The sequence below is a fragment of the Aquarana catesbeiana genome, linkage group LG02 (assembly GCF_042186555.1).
Source record: "Aquarana catesbeiana isolate 2022-GZ linkage group LG02, ASM4218655v1, whole genome shotgun sequence".
NCBI classification, from domain to species: domain Eukaryota; kingdom Metazoa; phylum Chordata; class Amphibia; order Anura; family Ranidae; genus Aquarana; species Aquarana catesbeiana.
Window position 1 is genome coordinate 326,164,987 of NC_133325.1, and position 27,306 is coordinate 326,192,292.

General features: G+C 41.4%; 1 protein-coding gene across 4 annotated transcripts in view; it reads left to right on the top strand.

Annotated features, from left to right (window-relative positions):
* The window catches only part of LIMS1 (LIM zinc finger domain containing 1), an 86,598-nt gene extending 62,674 nt beyond the window's left edge, over window positions 1–23,924 (top strand). For 3 of the 4 annotated variants that reach the window (XM_073614804.1, XM_073614803.1, XM_073614802.1), the window contains exons 4-10: window positions 2,642–2,762; window positions 6,524–6,673; window positions 8,007–8,157; window positions 9,849–9,941; window positions 10,473–10,521; window positions 13,442–13,517; window positions 19,232–23,924. In XM_073614804.1, coding sequence (XP_073470905.1) covers window positions 2,642–2,762; window positions 6,524–6,673; window positions 8,007–8,157; window positions 9,849–9,941; window positions 10,473–10,521; window positions 13,442–13,517; window positions 19,232–19,346 — 755 coding nt within the window. In that variant the 3' untranslated portion in view covers window positions 19,347–23,924. Of the gene's footprint in view, window positions 1–2,641; window positions 2,763–6,523; window positions 6,674–8,006; window positions 8,158–9,848; window positions 9,942–10,472; window positions 10,522–13,441; window positions 13,518–18,150; window positions 19,186–19,231 lie in introns of those variants that run through there. The other variant, XM_073614805.1, reaches the window with a different exon arrangement.
* Window positions 23,925–27,306: the final 3,382 nt, after the last annotated feature.

Consider the following 27,306-nt stretch of genomic DNA (forward strand, 5'->3'; position numbering starts at 1 on the left):
GACAGCTTGATTTGCAGGGACTTGGCTTACACTTCAACTGTCAACCGGGGAACCCCACTGACAGCTGAATGAGTCATCAGTTGTTAAGGACGCAGCGGCCCCGCTCTTTAACAACCAATCATTCCCAGTTTTTTTTTTTTTTTTTACTTTTCAGCTGACAGTGGGGGAATCCCGCTGACAGCTGAAAGAACCAAGCATGAAGGTATCGGTTCCAGGTATCAGAGCATTTGCGCGAGTACCAATACTCGTTCAAATGCTTATTATCGGCACCGACACCAGTATTGGTGTTCATTGGCTTCAGCTCAAAATGACCTAGCGTGCATGTGTGAGAGATTGTGAGCTGCTTTGGTAGAGATTTATACGAACACTTCTTTATAAATTGTTGTGTAATATGCCAATGTCAATAAATACAGGAAATAATGTGGTGTACGCATGGTGTTTACTGCCGATCTGCCCCTAAACCTGATCTGCACCTCTTGTGTTCACCAAGGTGCTGGAACCAGCATTAGCTCTGTTTTGCTCTTGTGGCATCCTTATTGTGAGATTCTTAACCTCATGTTGAAGGAACAGTTGGTGGGGGCTCCTTCTGACAACATAGCTATGTCTGTCCAGACATACAGCAGTATAGTTGGATCCTGAACCTGCAGAATTCGTTGCTGAAACAGACTCCTTATTCAGAGAATTTTGATCTAGTCCTGGACACCGTTCAGGCCAAAGTGCTTCTTCAACAGAGGAAACTTCCGATACTCCAAGGCTTTTGTATGAGAGTCCTAGGTCTTATAGTAGCTTCCTTCGAGGTGGTTCCATTTTCTTGGTTTCACTCCAAAATTCCACAACGCAACATTCTTTGTCGTGGGACAGGTAATTTCCTGGACAGATCAATAGGACCAGGTTATCCTAGGCTTGGTGGCTCAGGAATCTAGCTCTGGGACTGAAAAACCTTTCTTTCAGTCTTTAAAAAGATGTTCACAACAGATGCCAGCCTGCCTGGCTGGGGAGAAGTCTTGGGCAACTTGTAGCTGCTTGGTCATCCTCAGTCTCATATCCCAATCAACAACCTGGAACTTTGGACAGTTTCGCTGTAACTGCAGCTTTGGACCATCTTGCTTGGAGGTTATTTAATCCAGATTCAGTCAGACAATATTAGGGCTGCTGTACATCAATTTTTATGGAGGAACCAAAGGTCTTCTCCTGGGTAGAACTACACGTTCCAGACTTATCGAACCCAGGCATAGATTGGCAGACATAGACCTGGGGGATGTACCCTACATCTGGAGGTGTGCCAGGACCTGTGTTGCAGGTGGCGGGGGGGGATGCAGGAAGTGCGCCTCCTGGCCTTCAGGTTCAACATCAAACTGGATAGGTTTGTCTACAGGTACAGGGATCCTGGAACAGAAGAAGTGGATAGAATAAGTTTTTTTTGTTTTTAACTTGCTACACTATATCCTATGAGTATTTCTTTCTTTCTTTTTTTCCTTTCCCTTTCTTTCATGTCTCCCATGTGGTTCCCCTGTGTACTCCCCTTTGATTCTGTGGGATCTGAATTTAGCTCTCTTGGGACTCCAAAAACTGCTGTTTGAATCAATCAGGGATATTCCCCTTTCCACTCTCACTCGCAAGGTTGCATTTCTGATTGTCCTTGAAGCTAGTGTATGAGCTTAGCAACCCTATACTTAGCACCTTTTTGGTCTCATACAGGGACAGGGATTTCCTTCCCAAAGTTGCTTCAGCCCTTCACCTAAACCAGGATGTTTTTTCTCTCTCCTTTTGTCTGGCTCCAGTTCATCAGGAGATGTCCCTGCATTGCCTCTGCAGGTCTTGTTCTGGTGGTTTGGGCTTCTCACAGCTACTGCATTCATTAGAATGTCTGACTCTTTATCATTCACAATAGTCCCCATAAAGGGGAACCTGCTTCTTGTTTCACCATTTGTCAGTGACTCAGATGGACCCTCATCCAAGCTTATGGAATCAGGTTCCACTCTGTTCCTGTTAAGACGCACACTACTAAATTGGTGAGCGCTTTTTGGGCTTTTCAGAATGAAGTAACTGTTTCCCAGATTTTTAATGCTGCAATCTGGTTTTCTGTTTATACATGCTCTATAGTTTTATCCAGGTAGAAGTTCAGGCCTCACCTGATGTCAACGTTGGTCGTAGGGTCCTTCAGGCGGCTCTTTAAGCTACAGGCAATCTCCAGTTCTGTTGTATTCTTTAGTGTTTTTTCTTTACTATTGCCTATCCCTCAGTTGGATTGTTTTTGAATGTCCCGGCAGTCTCAGAATTCCTGTATCCCTCAATGGAGGAGGAAAAAAAATAGGATTTTGTACTTGCTGTAAAATCCATTTCTTGGAGTCCATTCAGGTGTGTCGATCATTATGCTCTTGATACTGCTGAGGCATGCCTAGTGTCCAATCCTCTAGTTGGTAACAGTATAACCTGACAGTCTCTGAATTCTTGTGTCACCCAATAGACTCCAGAAATGAATTTTATGGTATGTACAAACATATGTTTTTTTTTTTTTTTGTTTTTGTTTTTTTGTTTTGTTTTTTTTTTTTTTTTTTTGTTATACAGATCATTTTGTTTGCAAAGTATAGACTAATGATTCTTTGTGTTGGCTTATTCAAAATGTATAATCTATTTTCAGGTGAATTCATCATTGGTCGTGTTATCAAAGCAATGAATAACAGCTGGCACCCTGAATGCTTCCGTTGTGACATCTGTCAGCAAGTTCTTGCAGACATTGGATTTGTGAAAAATGCAGGCAGGTGGGTGATGGTAGTCCATGGATAGTTAGGGAATCCAAGGCTGTGCTTTACCTGGTGAACTCCAGAGGCCTCAGATGTGACCCTTACCTTAAAACCTTAAAAGAGAAGTATGGGTTTCCTTTTTTTTTTTTTTTTGCTTAATCCTAATCCTTATGAGCTGCTAGTGTCTACAAATTTTTCCTGCTCTCTGAGAAGTGCACCGTTTATGTTAAAATAGAGTTAATTACCTGTGGGAGGGTCTACAGACTTTCTTGAAGCGTCATACGGACAATAAGAGTCTGGATCCACCCCCCTTCCTTCTCTCTGTGATTGACATCAGCTCTGGGCTCTCTGCTCCTTCCCAAGACTAAACACAACACACAGAGCTGCTACCCTCCTCCCCCCTCCCCTGCCTCCCTGTTGCAGACAGAAGGATCTCAAAACACATTCAGGAAAGCAGCAGGCATTGGTGAGTGTAGAAGTCAGTGATAGTGCTCTGTATAGTGTATTATATTCTACTTTCCTGCTAAAATTTTAATGCAAAGAATACATTTTTTAAAGTAAAATACAACACTGGGTTTTGTCAGCATTGCCTGCATTTACTGTAAAACAATTAGAGCCAATATTGTGATTTCATCATTGTATTGGCTATTGAGATTGTTCTATGTGAATGCGGTCATAGAGCCTTCCATGTACACATGCTTAGGCTGGTTTCCCATAGGAGTACAGGGGATGGGGATGATGGGATTGTGTAGGGGTACAGAGGATTATGAGACTGTATAGGAGTACAGGGGATTGGGGCTGATGGGACTGTATAGAAGTACAGGGGATGGGGATGATGGGACTGTAAGGAGTGAGGGGATAGGGATGAACATCACTGGCGGTGGTAAAAGAGGGATAGGGGTGACATCAGTGGCTGAGGGATGGGGGTGGGGATCAGTGACAGGGGGATGATCTTTTTATGTACAATAAAGGAGACTCTGGGGACATATCGGGGGTTAAAAACATGAATATTTCACTTTAGATGACCGGGAGTTGTCAGTCTCCCTCTCCCCTGCACACCTCATATGTACTGTACACAGGCATGCTCTATACACATAGCACTGTGTTCATTACAGAGAACATACACAGGAAGCGGGTTACTATGATCCTTACTAAGTCTCCTCTTCTGAATAGAAAGCTTACTTGTGTTCATTGCTGGGCATGAGAAGTGTTCAGCAGTGACACTCCCCCCATCGGCTGGAGAAGACACTGATACGTACTTTAAAAGAGCCTGAAGGTGGGGGGGGATTCAGAGAACGCAGGAACATTAAAGACAGGGGAGAGGTGTTGGAGTCTGGCAGAGGAGAGCTTGCAGATAACTCTGCTTCCGGGTTTTAGCTGGGGACACGCTGCCATGGAAACAGAGGCACGTGAAGAGTGTGCTCGATATAGATAGCAGCTTGGGTGTGCACCTCTTCCCCAAGCTCACCCACATGTCCAAGAGAGGGAAGGACTGGATTGAGGAGCTGTATCCACCCCCTGCAAACTTTTGAACAGAAAGAGAACAGTTAGAGGCTGCTTCTGGACTGTTCAAAAGACTATTCTGCAAAAACTAAAGGACTAAGGAAAGAGAAATGTATTGTAGGTATGAGGGTAGCATGTACTAACTATTTTTGCTTTCCCATACTTCTCCTTTAAAGAAGATATTTCCTTAGGACCTTAAAACATAGGGGAAGATTTACTTAAAGTGAAGAGTTCAAAATCTGGTTCAGCTCTGCTTTAAAAAACAATCGGCTTCCAAATTTTATTGTCAAAGCTTGATTGAACAAAGCTGATTGGCTACCATGCCCAGCTGCACCAGATTCTGAGTGCACCTCCAGTTTTAAGTAAATCTTCCCCATAGTGTACTCTCCTGTACTGCACACTGTATTTCCTACTTCCCCCTTAAAAGGCAGGAGATTTTAACAGGGACGAGAAACGGAACCAACCAGGATTTCTGAGAATGTTAGTTGCTTGACTGTGACGCAGCATCTTTGCAGTACTTTGGTCACTGATTTGAAATGGAGTTAATTGTTCACACTTTACTGATTTTGAACTAAAGGCAAACATTTTTGGGTTTTTTTTTTTTTTTTTTTGGATGGAGTGGAGAGGGATTAGAACACGTGTCAGTTTTTTGTATTGCTGTCTGTGGCCCCCAATATGGAGATTCACCCTCTCTATTCGTCCTGTTTACCATTATCATTGAAAGTGAAAGTAAAAAAAAACCCCTCATTTTGAGTTGTCTCCCGAAAAGTAATAGTTGGGTAATCTTCCAAAGGGGAGACTAGTTCTGGTGACCTGGGGGTCCCCAAGGAATTTCCTTAATTTACAGGGATTTTCTTTTACTTCCTGTTGGGACATGAAGTGAAGGAAAATCACTAAAGGGACAAAGATGGTGAACAAAAAAAATCTGACTGATTATAACCCTCCCTTGCTCTATGCTAAATGGGGGGTTGGAGTTTTGCCTATAGTTCTACTTTAATGCTTGTTCCCGGTCGGTGACTTAAAGCTGAACTTTAAATGCTCTGCAAATATACCCTAACCATTACTTCCACCAAAAAAAAAGAGCATTTTTTTTTCTACTATTTAGGTTACATCTGGCTTTTAAAAAAAACTGACGACATCAGTTTTTCTTTCGTAGTGCAAGTATGCTCAGCTGCTGGGAGAAGAGCTCCCAACATCACATCCACTGCCTATTCGATACAACTTAATAAAATCAAGTCCCATTATATATTGTGACCTTAATGATATGTTGAACAGGATTGTGGGCATTGACAGTGTGCTTGAGGAGAATTTGCGTATACTGCCCATCAAGCCTGGCAGGTGTGAATAAATGGGACAGACCTGGATTTCCCTGACCTCTGTCACCTGAGGCAAACAAGGAAGGGTGGGATAGACCTGGAGTCATTAGCAGCAATGTAATTACATCACTGTTGAAGTAGAAGAACCTACATATGGGCAGTTATAAGACTGGCGGCACCGTTACCTCAGCCATCATGGACACTTGCACCATGTGGGCACTTGTCTCACCCTCCTTGCCACCAAAGATATATGGTATATGACCAGCAAGAGGTTAGGAAGAGTGAGCCATGGAAAACAGAGAATAAGAAACAGAGTTTTCAGTGGCTGTAGCACTATCTGAAAAAAAAACACTTCATTTTGAATCCTGGTAAGACATGTACTTTTAGATTTCTGACTGCACTTCAGCTTTAAAGTATTGAAGTTGATGACAACCAGGCAACTAGGATTTTTCAAATGGTGGTCAGCAACAGCAATGAAGTCTGCCTTGGTTTATGGCTAAGCAGTTGTGTAGCACTGTGTTAAAGGAGAAGTACAGCACTGCATTAAGGGAGAAGTACAGCCAAAGCTCGTTTTGGCTGTACTTCTCTTGTGGATCACAGAACTGCAGTTTATTCTGCACTCCTGTGACCCGTTCTGACATCAGAGCTGGTCCTGGCTGGGGCAAGATCGTGATAATGGAGTCGGGATCCACCCACATGCCTGGACTGGTACCTGGCGGTGTTTGATCATTGTTGGAGGTGCCGGGGGGACAGATGCAGCATTGGACCGATGCTGTGTCCACCTAGGTAAGTATGATTCTTTAAAAAAAAAAACAAAAAAAAAAAACATCTCTTTTCAAGCCATTGAAGCACATGTTTAGTCTTTTGTAAAGGGAAGTTTTTGTAAATAAAAGAAAAAAGTGTAACAAATTTTTCAAGCATAGTGTGATTTATCACTTGTATAACCTGAAATTCTTCTAGACACCTGTGTCGTCCATGTCACAATCGAGAGAAGGCCAGGGGACTGGGGAAGTACATTTGCCAAAAGTGTCATGCAATTATTGATGAGCAGCCTTTAATATTCAAGAATGATCCGTATCACCCTGACCACTTTAACTGTGCCAACTGTGGGTATGTAATGCAATAAGTAAAGGCCATTACGAAGTCTCATGTTTTTGCATGCCAATCGTTAGGGTGTATTTGTCATCTAGAAATGAAATGTTTAGTAATGTTTATATAGATTAAAATGTTTGTAAAAGGATTAGGCAGATTCTCACAAACATCTGTATAATGCATTGCATTGAACTTCACAACCAAACTCCTCTTTGTTACTAAGGGTTCCACTTCCCTGCCTTAAAGTGGATGTAAACCCAATGTCATCCTTTCTAAACTACTGCCATAGGGGTTATCTATAAGGATATACATGCCTCCTGCATGTATGTTTACCTGTCAAATGTCTCCCCTCTGTCTGTTATGAGAGCCGAAAAACTGCAGATTCTGTGGGTGGGTCTGTTGTCTGGAGCTCGGTGGGTGGAGTCGTGATGTCAGTAGACTCCCCGCCCACCTCTACACTCCCCTTGTCAATATGTATTTTCTCCTGTGTAAATTTCTTACACTGAACTTCTGCTATGATCTCTAACATCCAGTGAAAAGACTTCATGCAGAGGTGTGGAACAGCCAATCCTTGAAGAGCTGCTGAAGAAAGGAGTGGGAGGGAATTAAAAAACAATGCGTGTCTTAGGCTGGTGCACGAGATAAATCACCTGTCACTCACAGCAAGGGGGAGGATTTGACAAAGTTTTTCTCTGTTTGTCAAGATTTCTCTCACTGAACAATAAAAGAGGATTGCTCAGAGCTGGATTAACTCTGTGTGACAAGACTGGGCTCAAATGATAGGAAATCTTATACTCTACTTTATGACATAAAAAAAAAAAAAAAAAATCAGGTTTACATCCACTTTAAGGCTAAGTCCCACCCAACCACCTTGAGAGACTCCTTGCCCACTGGGGTATTCGCATCGGACAGGGACAGCTGATGTAGAGGACTTCATCCCTACAACTAACCCCTGAAGTTGCAGATGTTAACTCTTTTTAGTAATGACATAAAGGATCAGAGAGGTATACAACAGAGGATTACAAATTATTGATTATTAATTTATTCAGCAAGATCAGACTAGTGGGAATTAACATGGTTGCTATATGTAATTCAATATGGGACATAATTCACTTTCGTCTAGTTTTGTGAATAACCCCCATTATGTTTTTTTTTTTTTTGTTTGTTTTTTTTTTTACCCCAAGCATTCTCTTGTTAATCGCAGTTTGTTTTAGCACATTATTATCTATGTGTGTGGCACTGAGGCCTACAGTATGACCATAAAACATTCATTAGGTTTACAAAGCAATTTAGCAGAACTGTAAATTCAGATTTAACATGTTCTAAACTTGCTATATTTTTGTGTCTGCAGTAAGGAGCTCACAGCTGATGCCCGTGAGCTAAAAGGAGAGCTCTACTGCCTACCCTGCCATGACAAAATGGGTGTGCCCATCTGCGGAGCATGCAGGAGACCAATTGAGGGGCGAGTGGTTAATGCCATGGGAAAGCAATGGCATGTGGAGGTATGAAAAAAGTAATGCTAGCAGAGCTTATCTAGGTTTTTTTGGGTTTCATCATAAATTTATTCATCAACAATCATTTTGTACTTTACTGCCTTCATGACTTTAAGTATTACGTAAAAAAAACTTCCATAAGGAAGTTGTAATAAAATCTACTACTTTTTTGATGCTCTACAGACCCTTGAGGGCCTGCCTGAACAATGTACACTCACCGGCCTCTTTATTAGGTACACCTGTTCAATTGCTTGGTAACACAAATTGCTATTCAGTCAATCACATGGCAGCAACTCAATGCATTTAGGCATCTAGACGTGGTGAAGACAACTCGCTGAAGTTCAAACTGAGCATCAGAATGGGGAAGAAAGGGGGTTTAAATGACTGAACATGGCATGGTTGTTGGTGCCAGACAGGCTGGTCTGAGTATTTAAAAAACTGCTGATCTACTGGGATTTTCACGCACAACCATCTCTCGGGTTTACAGAGAATGGCCTGAAAAAGAGAAAATATCCAGTGAACAGCAGTTGTGTGTTGATGTCAGAGGAGAATGGGCAGACTGGTTTGAGATGATCGAAAGACAACAGTAACTCAAATAACCACTCGTTACAACGAAAGTATGCAGAATACATCTCTAAACACAGAACACATCGAACTTTTAAGCAGATGGACTACAGCAGCAGAAAACCACACCGGGTGTCACTCCTATCAGCTAAGAAGAGGAAACTGAGGCTACAATTCGCACAGGCTCACCAAAATTGGACAGTAGAAGATTAGAAAAATGTTGCCTGGTCTGATGGGTCTCGATTTCAGATGGTAGGGTCAGAACTTGGCGTAAACAACATGAAAGCATAGATCCATCCTGCCTTATATCAACAATTCAGGCTGGTGGTAGTGTAATGATGTGGGGGATATTTTATTGGCACACTTTGGGTCCCTTAGTACCAACTGAGCATCATTTAAATGCCACGGCCTACCTGAGTATTGTTGCTGATCATGCCCATCCCTTTATGACTACAGTGTACTCATCTTCTGATGGCTCCTTCCAGCAGGATAATGCACCATGTCACAAAAAATTATTTCAAACTGGTTTCTTAAACATGGCAACGAGTTCACTGTACTCCAATGACCTCCACAGTCACCAGATCTCAATCCAATAGAGCACCTTTGGGATGTGGTGGAATAGGAGATTCACATCGTAGATGTGCAGCTAATAAATCTGCAGCAACTGTGTGATGCTATCATGTCAATATGGAACAAAATCTCTGAGGAATGTTTCCAACAGTTTGTGCAATCTATGCCACAAAGAATTAAGGCAGTTCTGAAGGCAAAAGAGGGTCCAACCCGGTACTAGCAAGGTGTTCCTAATAAAGTGGCCGGTGAGTGAAAATGCCAGCAGTTACATATCTGCCATGTGAACCTTGCAGAACCAGGTGATTGGCTGTGTGTGGAGTTGATAAGACACTAGGTTATCTTCAAATCGGGCAGGAAAAAAAGGTGGAAATTTTCAGTGATGGCTTATTGTTTTCACTTTATATGCAGAGAAGATAGTGGTGCTGGGAGTGCAAAGACAAGCTTGCTCATGGCTAAGATTTTGCAATGTCTGACCTTTTCTCAGGGCTTCACTCTGGCTGCTTTTTTTCTAGCTTGATGAAGATCGTACTCTTTGTATTAAGGCTGCTGCCATTTTTGTATTTCAGCATTTTGTTTGTGCAAAGTGTGAAAAGCCTTTCCTTGGCCATCGCCATTATGAGAGAAAGGGGCTGGCTTACTGCGAGACTCACTACAATCAGGTCAGTGATGATGAAAACGTTACCGGATGAATGAGGATGCAGTTATCTGTTTTCACCTTACAAAAGTGGTTCTGTATATCCTTTTGATATGTAAAAAATTATCACTATTTGCAGGAGAAACTTTGAACTCGTGATATTGTCAGGCTTCTTCCAGAGTCAAATGTTTGTGCCTACACCCCCCAGCCAGTAGTAGCCTGCCTCTCTTCCTGCATTCTCAGGCTTTACTGAAAGCAGCAGGAGAGCGGTGGGGGTTGGGGCTGACCCGTGCTGTATGGCATCCACTTGAGTGCCCCCATAGCAAGTGGCTTGCTATGGAGGCACATGCGGAGAAGAGGAGGAGCAGACATGGCCGGAAGGGACCCAAGAAGAGCAGGTTCTGGCCGCTCTGTGCAAATACCCTTGTGTATTTGCATAGAGTAGGTAAGTATACAATGTTTATTATTTTTAAAAAGAATATAGCTTTACAATCATTTTAGGAAGCTTTTTGGCTCTATGTGTGTTTTATTCATTGTAGCTTTTGTCTTTCTATAGCTTTTTGGAGATGTCTGTTTCCATTGCAACCGCGTAATTGAAGGAGATGGTAAGTTTTGCCCCTTTTTCCTAGATAATATTGATTATCGTAGTTTAGATTTATCTTATCGTAAACTATGCCGCAATTCTTTAGACCCCTTTCACACTGGAGGCATTTTTCAGGTGCTAAAGGGCTAAAAAATAGCGCCTGTAAAGTGCCTGAAAAAATGCCTCTCCTGCAGCCCCAGTGTGAAAGCCCGAGTGCTTTCCCACTGCATCGGTGTGCTTGCAGGACGTTAGAAAAAGTCCTGCAAGCAACATATTTGGAGCGGTATATACACTGCTCCTCCACCGCCCCTGCCCATTGAAATGAATAGGCAGCACTGCTGAAGCATTTGCAAAGCGTTTTTGGCAGTGGTGCTTTTCAGGCGCATTTGACCTTTTCTTTGGCTGGTAGCAGAGGTTAAAACCCCACTAGCAGACGTAAAGCGCCGCTGAAACTAGTGGCGCTCTACCGCGGCCCACTGGCAGTGTGAAAGGGCTCTTAAAGCTACTATTCTCACTAGAGTTCCTTTTATTTTCCTAAAAGATGGGCGCAGTGTATCAGTTTAAAAATCCTGATTCCAAATGAATGCATGTTTGAGGTTGATTGCAACAAGATGAGACTACTGTATTAAAAAATTATTCCACCCCCTAGAGATATCTTAGTCTGATGGATTGGGTTGCCTGTTGGCTTTTTTTTACCTCTTGTAGATCTTTAATTTTTTTTTTTTGCGGGCACCCAGGACAGCTAAGTCTACTTATGTAGTAGCAGTGTTTGTAGCTGCTGACTTTAAAAAATTTTTTTCGCTGGCCGGAATCCCACTTTTAAAGTGGCAAAAACTGTCATTACAGTATAACATTAATTTCATTAGAACATCTGTCAGTTGTTGTTGCTGTCTGTGTCCGCATTAGGGAGATTCACCCTCTCGATTTTGTCCTCATTATCACCGAAAGTAAAAGAAAATCCCAAATTTTGAGTGGTCAGAAGAACAAGAATAGATGTGACATCTTCCAATGGGGATAGGAGTTCTGGTGACTACCATAGATTTTCTTCACTTCGAGGGATTTCCTCTGTGTCTGTCATGACTGAGGGGCAGGAAGTGATAGCAAATCTCCCCAATGGGACACAGATGGGGGGGGGGGGTATACTGACAGTGTGATATAACCCTCTCTTACTCTATCCAAAATAGAAAAAAGGTTTTGTCTTCAATCCTATTTTTAACCACTTATGGACTGCCGCATGCCGATATACGTCCTAAGTTTGAAGAGGAATATCGTTGTTATGGCAACAGGTAGCTGCCATAACCCCGGTATCCTCTTCTTTGGTTGGTGGTCCGCCTTCCGATAAGAGTGGTCTTTGTGGCGGATTCACCGCAAGATCACTTTTAACGGGGGGGGGGGGGGGCCCTTCCGCCTCGCTCCCGTTCCCTCCGCTGCTTACCGGAGTCATCGGCGGAGGCAATCGGATGTTCCCCTTGCTTGACATGGAGACGAGTGAGGGTAAGATGGCCCCCACCCGTCTCCATAACATTTCAGGGCGGAAGCGACGTCAAAAGTCACTTCCGCCCATAGCTCTTAAAGGGCCATTTATTTTTTTTTAAATGACAACTTTTTTTTTTTTTTTTTTTTTTTTTTTTAGTATAAATATGAGATCTGAGGTCTTTTTGACACCAGATCTCATATTTAAGAGGTCCTGTGATGTTTTTTTCTGTTACAAGGGATGTTTACATTATTTGTAATAGGAATTAAAGTGACACTTTTTTTTAAAGAACAGTGTAAAAATAAAAGGAAAAATAAGAAGAAAATTTTTTTTTTAAATGCGCCCTGTACCGCCAAGCTCACGTGCAGAAGCGAACACATACGTAAGTAGCGCCCGCATATGAAAACGGTGTTCAAACCACACGTGAGGTATCGCCGCGATCGGTAGAGCAAGAGCAATAATTCTAGCCCTAGACCTCCTCTGTAACTCAAAACATGCAAACTGTAGAATTTTTTAAACGTCGCCTATGGAGATTTTTAAGGGTAAAAGTTTGTCGCCATTCCACGAGCGGGCGCAATTTTGAAGCGTGACATGTTTGGTATCAATTTACTCGACGTAACATTACCATTTACAATATAAAAAAAAAAATTGGGCTTACTTTACTGTTATCTTATTTTTTTATTCAAAAAAGTGTATTTTTTCCAAAAAAAGTGCGCTTGTAAGACCGCTGCACAAATACGATGTGACAAAGTATTTCAACGACCGCCATTTTATTCTCTAGGGTGTTAGAAAAAAAATATATAAACTTTGGGGGTCTAGGTAATTTTCTAGCAAAAAAAAAAATGTTTTTAACTTGTGGTGTAGTGGGTAGCACTCTCGCCTAGCAGTAAAAAGGGTCGCTGGTTCAAATCCTAACCACAACACTACCTGCCTGGAGTTTGCATGTTCTCCCTGTGCCTGCGTGGGTTTCCTCCGGGTACTCCGGTTTCCTCCCACACTCCAAAGACATGCTGATAGGTTAATTGGCTTCTGTCCAAAAATTGGCCTTGGTATATGGGTGTGATTTGGGGACTTTGGTTTGTGGGCTCCTTGAGGGTAGGGACCGATGTGAGTGTGCGATGTATGTGGATCGCTGCGTAAATTGACAGCGCTATATGGGTACCTTAAATAAATAATAATAGATGAGCATCTTAATGAGACACAATGTAGAGGGATAGGGACAATTGTAGACACACACCCACACTCACTCGGGTTGAACTGGATGGACTGGTGTCTTTATTCAACCTTATTAACTATGTAACTATATAAACAACAAATCTCAAAAAGAGGCTCGGTCCTTAAGTGGTTAAAAACACAAAGGTAAAATGTTATTACAATGTTTTTGGATATATGTATTATTTTTGTTATAAGAACCATTACTAAGCAAGAAAGCATTAAGGTGATGATATGCGCCTCTTTTTGGTTGTAGTTGTCTCTGCTCTGAACAAGGCATGGTGTGTGAACTGTTTTGCGTGTTCTACTTGCAACACCAAGTTAACACTCAAGTAAGTATTTTATTACATATATTAAATCATAACCATGGTGTCCTCCCCCAAATGTGACAGTCATTGTTCTTTTTTAAAAAAGCTTGTATAAAGACCTATGAATGCATAATTTTACAAAACTGTTTGTCTCTTGCATTGCACTAGACAAAACTGAAAACTTATAAATGGGGAGATACATAGTTCTAAGGGAGAAACCAATCAGAAGGAGAAAGTATCCTCAAAATCCCACAACTGAAAAAGGGGTAAAGGGAAGAGCAAAGAGAAAAAGGGGGAAATACCTAGAAAGAGTATACCAATATGTACAGTGCTTTAGGTGTCCCCTCAGATATACTAAATAAATCTTAAAAATAGGTGTGTGTGTATGTATGTATGTATATGTATATGTATATATATATATATATATATATAATCACATCCCCTGATTTGTAACCAATGTATAGAATTTTAAGCTCATAATTGTGATCAAAGGAAACCTCAAATTATATCAAACTGTATTTAAATGTGCATCATAACCTATAATGTACAAAAACACACAGCATAGGCACTTATGCTGAGCAACCAATTATCAGTAAAGAAAAATTGTTTCCTCTCAAAATAAAGCATCTACAGATTACAAACGAAAATAATTTAAATTAAACTAAAATATGTGCCAACAAAATCAATCTTGATAGAAGTATCAAAACGAAATGGACACCGATGCCCGTTAAAGCTCATTGGTATATACAGTTGTGCTCATACTGTGTATTACCCCTTTTAACATCAATGACAGCTTGAAGACTTTTGTGGTATTTGTGGATGAAGCTCTTTATCTTCTCAGATGGTAAAGCTGTCCATTCCTCTTGGCAAAAAGCCTCCAGTTCCTGGAAATTCTTGGGCTGTGTCTTGCATGAACTGCACGTTTTTGAGATCTCCCCAGAGTGGCTCAATGATATTGAGGTCAGGAGACTGAGATGGCCACTCCAGAACCTTCACTTTATTCTGCTGTAGCAAATGACAGGTCGACTTGGCCTTGTGTTTTGGATCATTGTCATGTTGGAATGTCCAAGTACGTCCCATGCGCAGCTTCCTGGCTGATGAATGCAAATGTTCCTCCAGTATTTTTTGATAACCTACTGCATTCATGTTGCCATCAATTCTGACCAAATTTCCTGTGCCTTTTGTAGCCCACACATCCCCAAAACATCAGCGATCGACCTCCATGTTTCACCGTAGGAATGGTGTACCTTTCATCATAGGCCTTGTTGACTCCTCACCAAATGTAGCGTTTATGGTTGTGGCCAAAAAACTCAATTTTGGTCTCATCACTCCAAATGACTTTGTGCCAGAAAGTTTGAGGCTTGTGTCTGCGCTGTTTTGGCTTGTCTCTGTGCTGTTTGGCGTATTGTAAGCAGGATACTGTGGCATTTGCATAGTAATGGCTTTCTTCTGGCGACTCAACCATGCAGCCCATCTTTCTTCAAGTGCCTCCTTATTGTGAGAACCCCTCATTTTCCTATTCTTGATTAAAGTTTGAACACTGCTGATTGGCATTCTCGATTCCTTGGATATCCTTTTATATCCCTTTCCTGTTTTATACAGGTCAACTACCTTTTCCCACAGATCCTTTGACAATTATTTTGCTTTCTCCATGACTCAGAATCCAGAAACGTCAGTGCAGCATTGGATGAAAGATGGAAGGGTCTCTCAGGAGTCTGGAAACTCATTGACCTTTTATACACACACACACACACACACTAATTACAAGCAAACAGATCACAGGTGAGGATGGTTACCCTTTAATAGCCATTCAAATCCCTTTGTATCAACTTGCGTGCATGTTATCAGGCCAAAATCATCAGGGTATGTAAATTTTTAATCGGGGTCATTTGGGTAGTTTCTGTTGCCATTATGATTTAAAAAGAGTAAACACAGTTGATTGATAATAAATGGCTTCAGCCAAACACTAACCATGAGTGAAAGAAAAGATTTTGTGTTTATCATTCATATTCTCTAAAAAATGGCCAAGAAATCATAAATTCTGCCAGGGTATGTAAACTTATGGGCACAACTGTAGCAGGACCCTGGGGTGACATTAAGCATATATAGTAGATCAAAAAAACATCCACCTAAATCTTATACTGGTATACATAGGAACAGTTCCCAAAGAAAGGGATCTCTACCACACTGTGCATGTTAATTTAATGGGTGTCTTTTTATCCTTTAGTTTTGATACGTCCCTCGAGATTTGATATTTATTATTTACAGACTTCTTTATTACAGGTACTCATATAGCAACATCAATTTACGCAGTGATTTACTTACATACTGTACATTCACATCAGTTCCTGCCCCCAAGGCAGTCTAAGGTCCCTATCTCACATTCATACATAGTAGGGCCAATTTAGACAGGAACCAATTAACCTACCAGCATGTCTTTGGGGAGTGGGAAGAAACCTGAGTACCTGGACGTAACCCGCACAGGGAGAACATGGAAACTCCAGGCATGTAGTGTCGTGGTTGGGATTTGAACTGACGCCCCTAGTGCTGCTGAATTGCTAACCATTTAGCCACTGTGCTGTCCGTGATATTAATAATGTTTTAGTTAGTGATGTTTTATGTGCTTATTTGATAGAAACCATTGAGTAGCTATTCTTCTTTTTGATAATTGGGTGATCAGCACAATTGGGTATGTTGAGTGTTTATGTACAATGTTATATGATATTCATATCTAGATACAGTCTGATATAACTTGAGGCTTCCTTTTGATCACTATTAATTTGTATGTCCTGGGGGAGGGGGTGCCTAAAGCGCTCTACATATTATTCTACTCTAAACTGAAAACCTGTCTGCAGACACCAATCCTTAATTGTTTGATGGCACCAAAGTATTGCTTAATCATCAATAATGTTGCTGCTTATACATTGGCAGTTTTATTTGCCATACAGAGACTAGGTAGCAACCAGTAACAGTTAGCCAGACCACTGATCTTATTACTGTGCACTGAAGAATGGTTTCTTTTTATTACTACTATTTTACCTTGCCCTAATAAACAGATTTTCTGCAGAATCTGTGATATAATATGAATGATGCAACTGTAATATCCGCTCATATTGATATTTTACATCAAATTCACTTATATTATGCTTTTACAATAATATATGTCAAACTTTCTGCTGCTGTTTGTATTTTGAACTGATCGTGAAACATTGCTGACCCAGTGCAAGTGTGCTGCCTGTGGAAACCAGCTTCAGACCTGTATATCTGCACTGCGCCAGTGACTTGCTATGTAGTTGAAAAATCAGCATGACCGACAGAGAGCTAGCAACTTCTGTTGTAAGTCAACAGAGGCTGGTCATATGGGGTCTTATGACCAATTTCTCTCTAAGCCTTTCCTAGTAACCTATCTTTTCTGTCCTTCACTTTTCTTTCCTTTCATAGTCTGGGACCTTTTATATTAAAAAGTCACACATTAAGGCCACAAAATGTTTTCAGCATTTAATGTAAACCTGTGCCTTACCCATGTAAGGAAAAATAATATGTTCACTTAAATGCGTGCCCTTACCACTCCACATACACTCCTTCACTTTGCTCCCCTGTTATTCCATTCCCTTGCCAAACCATGTGCTATACCCAGTATATAGGTATAGGGACATCTCTGACTTCTTTCTTCAGCTTTTTTGTGTAAGAGCTGCAGCTCTCATAGGCTTTGGCTGAAGCCAGTTTTAGCCACAATTTTGCAGACCGTAGTTTCAACTCTTTGGCCCTTATTAGGCTTTGGGGTTTTTCTTGAGGGTCTGTTGGCTGTATATTTGTTACCCTCCCCTCAGCTACTGGTTTGGGACATCCCATCCACTATGATTGAAGATCCATATCCTGTACTGTGCAATAAAAAAAAATGGACTTTTTTACTTAACTGTAAAAAAATTTTTCTTAGAATATAGTCCAAGACCCTCCCCTCTGTGTCTTTTAATCCTTCATTGTTTCCTGCAAAACTGAGGCTCACATAAGGGAGTGTCTCTCAAACTTGAAATTACTTTGCTAGTGTCCATTCAACTGAAGGTGCAACATATATTCCACCCATTATGATGACCTGTACTGTACTCCAATAAATAGATTTACAGGTATATAAAAAAATCCAATTTAAAAGCCCAGCTACAGCTAAAGATGGAAACCTTTAGAATCTTAAGCTGGCCATAGCTGTTGTGATTTCCTTTGTTTGCAGTAAAGAAAATCACTTGATTCCTCCATCAACATAGTGTTGATAGGGGAATCTTTCCTGCTGAGCTATTGTGTTCTCCTGGCGGGGGGGACCGTCCCGGCCAGTAGATCACACAGTGATTATTCTCTAATGGCTATAGCCGCTGGCAACAACCGCATGAAAAAATCTGACAGGCTGGAATCAAATAGTCTATGGCCGGCATTCCCCCATGTTATTTTTATTTTTTTTAAAAGGGTTTGCAAACCCTTTAAGCTTTGCCTTCTTCTGTGAGTGGGAGTGTTTTTTATTTCCAGTTTGTGTGTTTTATATGTAATCTTTGTCAAATGCCGAACAGAAAATGTCAAGTTTATTATCTACTGTAGACAAAATGTTTTCTGATCTTTCTCTTGCTTTGTCTATCACACTTGCTCCTCTTCTTTCCCTGAAATTACAAAGGCATAAATTTGTAGAGATAGATTTAAAGCCCACTTGCAAGCACTGCTATGAGAAAATGCCAGAAGAGCTTAAACGCCGCCTGTCCAAGTTATCAAAAGATGCAAAAGACAAAAAGAAAAAAGGATCCTGTCTCTAAACTGTCTTCTCTCCCCTGCTCACATGGGTTAGTGGCCTGCCTGCGTGTGCAAGGTGTCACGTCACTTACTAATCCAGTACATGGGCTGGAAATTAGCATTTTTATGCAGTGTGATGGCTCACAAGGGTTTACATGGAATGTCATAATTCAAATTAAAGTAGTAAAAAAATGAATATTTCCAGCCAGCCACTGTGCTACTAACTGATTTGGCATGTTACTGTTTTAATTGTTTTTATTGGTATTTGTGGGAAGGTTTTGGAGTACAACATTGGTCATAAAACAAAGTAGTCAAAATGTATCAAAGGAAGACCAAGCGTAAATGTATCACAACCATAATGGAAAAAACAAGTAATTTGACAAGACTATGGTATGGATAATAATGGTATGAAATCTGGAATATCAAAATATATTCAAGCCAATATGGGAGAATAACAGAAGAGAAGCTAGGGCAGGCATGTGCGGGAGGAGGGGGAGAAAGTGAAGATGGCATGATCTGGCATGGTTCATTCTGTTACTCTTTTTTTTGGAAATACTGTACATAGGTACTTCCTATTCCAGTACTCCTTATCACATTTTATGCACACTATGAGGCATAATCAATAAGGCAAAGAGCAAAAATCTGTCTTCTGGTTTCAGTATAGTAAATTATATTGCTTTAAAATACAACATTTTGTGTATATGGTTTCTTGAATAAACTTGTTGTAAATTTGTGACAGCATTTCAAAGAGCTCAGTGGATTAAAGTCTCATATGTATCAGCACCACCACTGACACCGTGAATTAATAACCGTGAAATCATGCTTGTGCAAATAAATATTTAGGAAATTTCTTTAGATGTTGCGAAGTTTGGAACTTTACACTATATTGTTTCCTATGTAGATGGAGAAGCTGATAGCCGCAGTGTACCTTGTAGATGTTTGCTTAACTCACTGTTGTACTTTCCCAGGAACAAGTTTGTGGAGTTTGACATGAAACCTGTCTGCAAGAAATGCTACGAGAAGTTTCCTCTGGAGTTAAAGAAAAGGCTTAAGAAGCTCTCGGACACCTTGGCAAGAAAATAAGTACATCGTTCCTGTATTCAACCGAAGGGGGAGCAGCGTATGATGTGCTAGTCCAAGGAGAATTGGTCATACATCGTACTTGACATTGTTCTATTCACTGAGGCTGTTACATGCACTAACCTTCACTGCAAACATTTATCTGCATGAACGCTACATTAATGTTGCCTTGCATAGGCTGTTTATTACCTCACCCTATTTTCTAAATAGCAAACTACATTGTTTATTTTGTGGTACTTAACTTGCTTTGTTCTGCAAGCCAACAGATCACAGCAACTGAAAACAAAATGATTTGCCATTCAGTAAGATACACGTTCTGTCTTCAGCTGCAGAGGAATACTGCATATCTCTCATTTCTCAGAGTTGTCCATGAACAGAGTAATGACAAAAACTGTAGACTGATTCATGTTCTTTAAAAGCCTCTAGAAACAGTGTTTGAAGTAAGCACTTACAAATCCTTTGCCTCCATACTGTGGGGGCTGAAGGATTATTCCTTATAGTATTAGCAGGACACATGCATCAGTTCTTTCAAAACCCCTAAAGTTACCTGCCTCTCAGAGCAAATACATGTTTATTGAGTGAAGGGAGGGGGGTCTATGCTAACATTGCAGAAAAAGGTTAATCTCCCTCTTTATACTATTTCTTTCAGTATACAGCTCAAGAAATCTAACAGTGTTGTTGGACATATAGTAAATAATTACTCCAATAAAAATTTGTTCCCATCTAAAATGGTCACTTAAGGATGAACTCCAGTAATTCAGTTAATTTGTAAAATGTGGTGGATTAGTAGGGGTTAAGCCTAGGAGTATGTCACCTTGTGAACTTATCTCTTTGATTTACAGTTTGTTTTTTCTGAGTGCCAGGAGCATAACTATCACTATGCTTCCAGAGCTCCAATGCTGGACCCTCTGGTCTAAGCTCCCGAGGCTGCTTTGCCCACCCCTCCCCTCCTCCTGCCCAATCACAGAGCACTTCATATTAACTGAATGCATTCACAGAATATATAGGCTTCTGTGAATGAACAGCGAAGGGGAGGGACAGGCAGAGCTGCTGCTGTATGAGAGAGCAATGTCTCTCCTGTCTGAAACCTGGAAATGTAGTGATAGCTGCACTCCCCAAGCTCTGTGAAACTGTCAGATGTAAATAATAGTGATGGTAAAGGACATTCTTTAAAAAAAAAAAAAAATTACCTGTTATACTTGCCTGTTCTGTGGAATAGTTTTGCAAAGAGCAGCCCCGATCCTCTTCTTTATGGGGTCCCCTGCTGGCTCCTCCCTCTTTCTCATATGGGCTTGATCTTGAGCCAGGCTTTATGTCCCATCATAGAAACCTTCTGCCTTTAGAAAAACTTTAAAGAGGTGTGGTATACACCTCATTGGACTTAACTCATAGTATGTCAACACATTTTACAAAGTGGCTGAATTCCAGCTTTAAAGCTGAACTCCAGGCAAATATATGACAACCTTTTAATAAAGCTATATATTCAATAAAAGCCTGTAAATAGAACTGAAAAAGAATGCTGGCATCTGAAAGCTCTTTTTATTGTTTACCCATAATACACGGCACTCCAGGACTCTTATGAGAGGGAAGGCCACAACATTAATAAACAATATTGTGCTCCCTTGTCCAGTTAAGAGACAGAAAGGTGAACAAGTTGTACTGCTGAACTGTAATTGAAGAATCAGGGGAAAGTGAGGTCACACACTTGGTTTTGCAGTGTTCCTCATCTGTCTTTGCAGACATGATATAGCTGAATTCAGTTGCATATTTTGTCAGGTGAAGCAATCCTCCTCGTTTTTTTTTTTTTTTTTTTTTTGTCTGGAGTTGAGCTTTAAAATAATCCTATTATAATTCGAGAAATCCCTTAACCAGAGATGTTGCATATAGCTTTTAGACCCAGATGCAGGGTTTGCTGTTGGCTCTTGCCAACCTTTCCTGGACATCTCTCTCTCATTTACCAGACAGATGCACAGAGCATGTGCTGGTGAGTATAGGTGGCGAGGGATAGAGGCAACAGTCTGTAGTGGAAGTCAGAGTTGTAAGCCCTCTGCCCCATTTGGAACTGGTCACAGATCTGACCACTGCAATCCTTTCTTCTACTCCGTTGTCTATAACCTTTTTTATATTGGGGTAAAAAGCTTTAAGTTGCCCACATGCCCCTAACTGGCAACTACATCTGCAGTTTGAAATACATTGTCCTGTAAGTGGCTACAAACCCTTGTCAGCATGTCATAACTAAATAGGTCTGAAGAGCGGATAAACAAAACCAGTGTAATGGCTGGAAACCTTCTCTGTTTCAGCCAGCCACTGGTGAAGTTGGTGGCTGGAGAGGAAAACTGTCAAGTTGCCTAGTATTGGACAGCTTCTATTTGATACATTCTGCTGTCCTATTGAAAGGAAATGCAATACCACTTCTAATGGTCATATTCAGTGGTTGGATTCAATAGCTTAAACTTTTTTTTTTTTTTTTTTTTACTAGATCAGAGTTCTTTAAATGATTTTGCAAAGTGTGCGCACATAAAAGATGCATGCCGTCTGCATTCTGGACTTAACTTGCACAACCAATGCAGAATTAGTGCCTTTGTCCAAGTGAGTAGACAGTAGAACCATCTCTGCTCACAGCAAGAGTAATAACTTAAAAGGGAACCATGGAATGTAACTGATGCAGAGCAGCATCTAGAACTACTTGAATTTCCCTCTGGTGCTCTGCGAGCAGTTTCTTACAGAACATGTCATTTACTTTAATTGCTTAATGTTTGTTTTGTGCCTTAAATCTTATTTCAGCCTAACGTGACATATAATCACATATGTATTTAAACACATATATATATATATATGAACTTGAGCTTTTTGTAATGGATCCTACTATGCAGTAAACACAACGCCGTTCATTCCCAAGGCAGTGTGCTTTTACTTTAAATATATGAAGTATTTTTATTGCAAATTATACTACTTATCATTTAGTCATGAATCGCAAAATATTATTTAATCTGTACTTTAATATATATGCTGATTAATTGATGTAAAAAAGTATGCAAGATATACTATGTTGCCCATAGAAAAGAATCAACCTAATTCTTTACTAGAAAGCCAGTCTTGCCAGTTTTGAGCTGCCATGTCATGCGAAGAGTTTAGCAACAGTTTTCCTTTTTTTTTACTTGCTACTGGACAAATAAGTGTGCATGAGTAAAGGTACCCATGGCCATGAGATTACCGTCATCTGTGAGATGTATGCTCTGCTGTCTAGTTGGTTATCTCCTGAGGCTTCTCACGAGAGTAAACACATAGGTTGGAAGTTGCCTAGTCAATATTGTTTGAGATGAGCCATAGCTGGGGTATCTACCACATAGGCACTTATAGGCCAATAACAAACAATTGTCTTAGCCAAACATTCCTGGTTAGGCAGCCCATACATTAGTGTTTTTTTTTTTTTTCTTTTTCTTTTTTTTGTTTTGTTCAACCAGTGGGTTGAATGAAAAAAAAAAAGACCCCATCTTCCCCATCCACACATTCGAGGTGAATGGGGGAATTGCTCCTGCTGAGCCTTTGCATCTTGACAGCCAAGGAACTTCCCCGCCATCAGAATAAACCATGACCCACGATTTGTTTAGCTTAGGCTTGATCACTATGGGGAGTAGTGGGAGTGATGCTGCAACCACTGCAAGAGTGCTAGCAAGGGATGGAGCTCATCCCAGCTCCTGTAGTCACTGGAAGGAAGAGAGGAAAGATCCCTGATGCCGCACATCCTCAGACTCCTATGGTGGTATGAGAGAGACAACCTCAGCCTGGGCTCCCACCAGGCCATGCCCCCAACTTGGTTTACTCCGCCCCCCAGAGCTTAGTCATGACTAAGCTCCGGGGGGCAGGGTGAACTGAGTTGGGGGTGTGGCCTGGTGTGATCCCAGGCTGAGGTTGTCTCTCTCATACCACCATAGGACTCCATGGATGTGCGGCACTAGGGATCTTTCCTCTCTTCCTTCCAATCAGAATACGCTAGTCAGCACTTCTGGGTATACCTGGCGGCGCTAATCGTGTGGAAATTTTCCGACTGTCTAGTACAGAAGTCTATCTGCCAGCCTGCCCCTACATGTATCACAATTTTGATCCATGTATGGCTGGCCTTGGAGACACTCCAGCAGACAAAAGTACCTGTTAATAGACTGGGTCAGATCATGTAAATTAGAGTGCTCAGTTGTGTCTATGGACACCATAAATGCTTGATGTAATATGAGTGTCTGTCTTTTTTTTCTAAGCAACAAGTATCCTAATTTGGCATTCAATACACGCTGTTGCCCCATTGTTTGATCATGTAAGTCAGTTGTGTTATGCGGCACCTGCGAGTTTTAGACAATAACACGCCCAAAAATACTGTTTCAGGCTTTCTTCAATCACAATTAAATTACTTTTTCTGCAACTGCCTTATGTTGTTGAGGTGATTTTGTAAAGGGCTGCCTTACAGACAGATCTATTTTTATCATCTTGCCCTTTAAGATGCCCTCAGGTTCTAGTATTACAACTGTAATGTTGGACTTTTTTTTTCTTTCACAAATCAATTAATAAAGTCTATACTATTAAAGTAAACTTGTGTGATTTTTGTTCATTTATTGTATTACCGCTTCTTTTGACTTTCTTGCAATGCATGCTTGCTTTAGGAGATTGAGAAACTTTTGAAGCCAGTACTGTCAAAACAGCCAAGGTAGCTTACATGTTTGGAAGGAGGTCAGGAATGTAAATCCTCATCCTTTTCTTGACAGGTTTGCTGTAAAGAAAACCAGTCACAATTATGCTCATGACCCCTACTGGTCCTATAATATATACTGGTCAAATAGCGGCCAAATAGTCCCCAATGTGATGCATTTTTTGGTGACAGGTTCTTTTTAGTGAAACATCAAGGTCTAAAAGACAAAAGGACAGTGGGGACATTGACACCAGGACAGAGGTGAAGTTTTACAGGTCAAACGGGAAGGGAAGATCAGCAAATCGGCATTCACTGATCTCCCTTCCCTCTACTCTGCAGAGCCTACCAGTGCTTGTCCGGGGTCCCCCGATAGGCTCACAGATTCCAGGTAACATGGCAGGGGCATGCTTGAGGGGGAAGGGGGGACCCAACAGTTAAGAATGTGCGGAAGTGAACCGGTGGCTGCAGAGTTGCCAGATTGCTTCATTCTGACAGTCGAGAGTTGGTTACAGCTGCTGAGTGTGTAAAACCCCTCAAAGCCACTGCCGTAGCTTCTAGTGGCAATAACAGGGTTAATCCATCACCAAAGAGCACTCTAATAAACGCCAGGAGCCAACTTCAAGCTCTGGAAAGGAAGATGTCAACTCACCAAGGAGGGTGTACAGGGCAGTGTCTCAAACGCACAAATCCCTGTAAGGACATTTATTTTTTAGGTTTCGGAAACAAGTTTCATTAAAGATTTTACATCATAACTGCAATTGTCCTTGAAGTAACTGGATTTCTTTATCATCCATTCAGTGACATAGAACTTTTATTAGTTTTACTGCTACCTATAGGAGATTGGGACACTGGCAAACAGAAAAGCTTGTATACCACTACTGATGTTTTTTACCCTGGTGAGTTAATTCAAGACTAATTTCTATGCCTATGATTGAGCTGGTCTCTACATAGCAGTTATCCAGCAGCTTTGGAGGCCCCCACCGTGACATCACTTGACTGGATGTGTGGGGCTAGCCTGGAATGTGACCTTTGGGCACTGGGCTCTTCTTTGGGGCATTTTTCCAGACTTCAGTGTACTGTGTTGGCCGTGGAGTGCATTCAGGGTCCATAACTGGGGCACAGCTCCAGGTATGAACCCTGTCTCTGAAGACTTGGTGAGTAAGGTTGGTCGAACTAAAGCACTGGGAGCTACTTTGCTGTTGCACCATTGGGTGCTGTTTTTAATTTCCCACCTTTGCTGGTTTACATTGATTAGTGTTGAGTCTTGGGGATTGAGAACTTACCTAATTTTTTGGGTGGAGTTTTCAGCACTCTCCTGCCATTCAGGATCATCCTGCTGCTGTTCCTAAGGCACTTCGGTCTTCAGTCAATTTGAACTGCCCACAGACAGTGATCTGGTTACATCAGGCCACCTGAAACTGTCATCAGCTCTTACTGCCCAGGTTTGTGATTTGAGGCCTTGCCACACTTTAGGCCTAGTTGCAGTAGCGTTATGCAGGTGCAACATGTCTTTACTAAGACATATATTCTTGCTGCCAGGGGTGGTGGCCTCACATATGCTCCCTTAATGGTGCTGTGGGCATTTATCTAGTATAGCCAGAGAAAAGCAAAGCCTGTAACCTAGCACCTGATACCCCTATGATTGTCGTGTCGTCCTCTTCGCATTTTCCTGCAGCTCTGGTCATGTCCTGCACCTCCCTCATGTCCAGAGACTTCTATGTCTACTGTGGACTTTCTTTTGAGGCCAGCTTGTGGCCAGTTACTGGGACAATCTGTCCACAGAAGCTCCAAGCGAGCGCTCCAGTGTCACCTTTGTCAGAGCCTGCCTCCTGATCCTCCTAAACCAAGATCAAGCACAGCCTGGGGGCCCGATCACATGCTCTGATTCTGAGCCCCAACAATCCTCCTTGGAAGAGGCTGATATTGAGCTTGCTGTTCCAGGCCTAGGGTCTCTTAAAGCTCCTGCAACTGCTAAGACCTTAAGTTTCAGTTATTGTATGACTGGAAACACCCTGAAGGAAGGGTTTTGGGCCCCACTTGACAGTGTGTTACAGCGCTTCCCCTTTGAAAGGGAGTTTGTTAATCAGTGTAACCACAATTAATGCAGCAGGTATCCACATTAACAGGCACATCACCAGACAGGTTGCAGGTGCTCATTTGGGTAGTTCCTGTTGCCATTATGATTTAGAAAGAGTAAACACAGTTGACTGATAATAAATGGCTTCAGCCAAATACTAACCATGAGTGAAAGAAAAGTTTTTGTGTTATCGTACATATTCTCTGATAAATGGCCAAGAAAGCCTAAACTCTGTCAGGGTATGTAAACCTATGAGCACAACTGTGTATCTGCTCAAACCAGTGGACCCAGTGCCTTCTAATGTCCCCTTTGCGAAACACCCAAGAGACCCTCTCTGAAGATGGGTCTGTTTTATGGACTCTTGCAGCCCAAGTACTTCTGTAGGACCTTTCATTTACAGGCCTTGCTTGGAGATGGGCTTCTCTGAATCTAACACTGGTAAATTTTGTTTGGCAACAGGGAAGCAGTTCATCTTAGGCCCTCACTAAAGAAGTCCACTTCCAGTGAACTGTTGCTCTCTTGTTTCCTGCGAAGGAAACTGCTCCTTTCTGTGATTGTGAGGTGTCTAGAAATTTCCCTGTTACCATGGTCTTCCTTTCTCGTGTATGTTCTCAGTCACCTTCAGCATTCCCCTTCAGTTTCAGGGTGTCTGGGCTTAAAGTAATTGTAACTGATCACCTTGTAAAACGACCAATTTAGTTTAAAAATAGAAATGAAAGGCAAAACATTTGTGTATACATATATAAAAGGGAAAAAAAAGGAATTTATATTTTTTTTATAAGTTATTACATTCCCACTGTTCCCAGTTGCATAAGAACTGGGAGGGAGGAGAAGCAACTGCACACTGAGCTTCCCATTGAAAGGCTGTACAGGGGGGGAATGTGTGAGGACAAGTCTGATCATTGGAGGAGAGCAGGCGAAGTTCCCAGAACAGCTAAAGAACTGACCATGGTGTGTTCACCTGCTTAGTGTGGTCAGTTTTTAATAGGAAAGCAGAGGGACTGGCAGGAACATTAAGGATTTCACACAAAGGAAGCAATACAGAGAGAGCAGGATACTGTTTCATACAAGTACATGGTACAGCAGGCACATATCGGGAATATGAAATGTTGGGGTAACAAGTGCTTTAACCACTTCCGGACCGCCCTCGGTCGATAAACGTTGGTCCTTTGATGTTAAATACCGTTATGGCAGTAGATAGCTGCCAT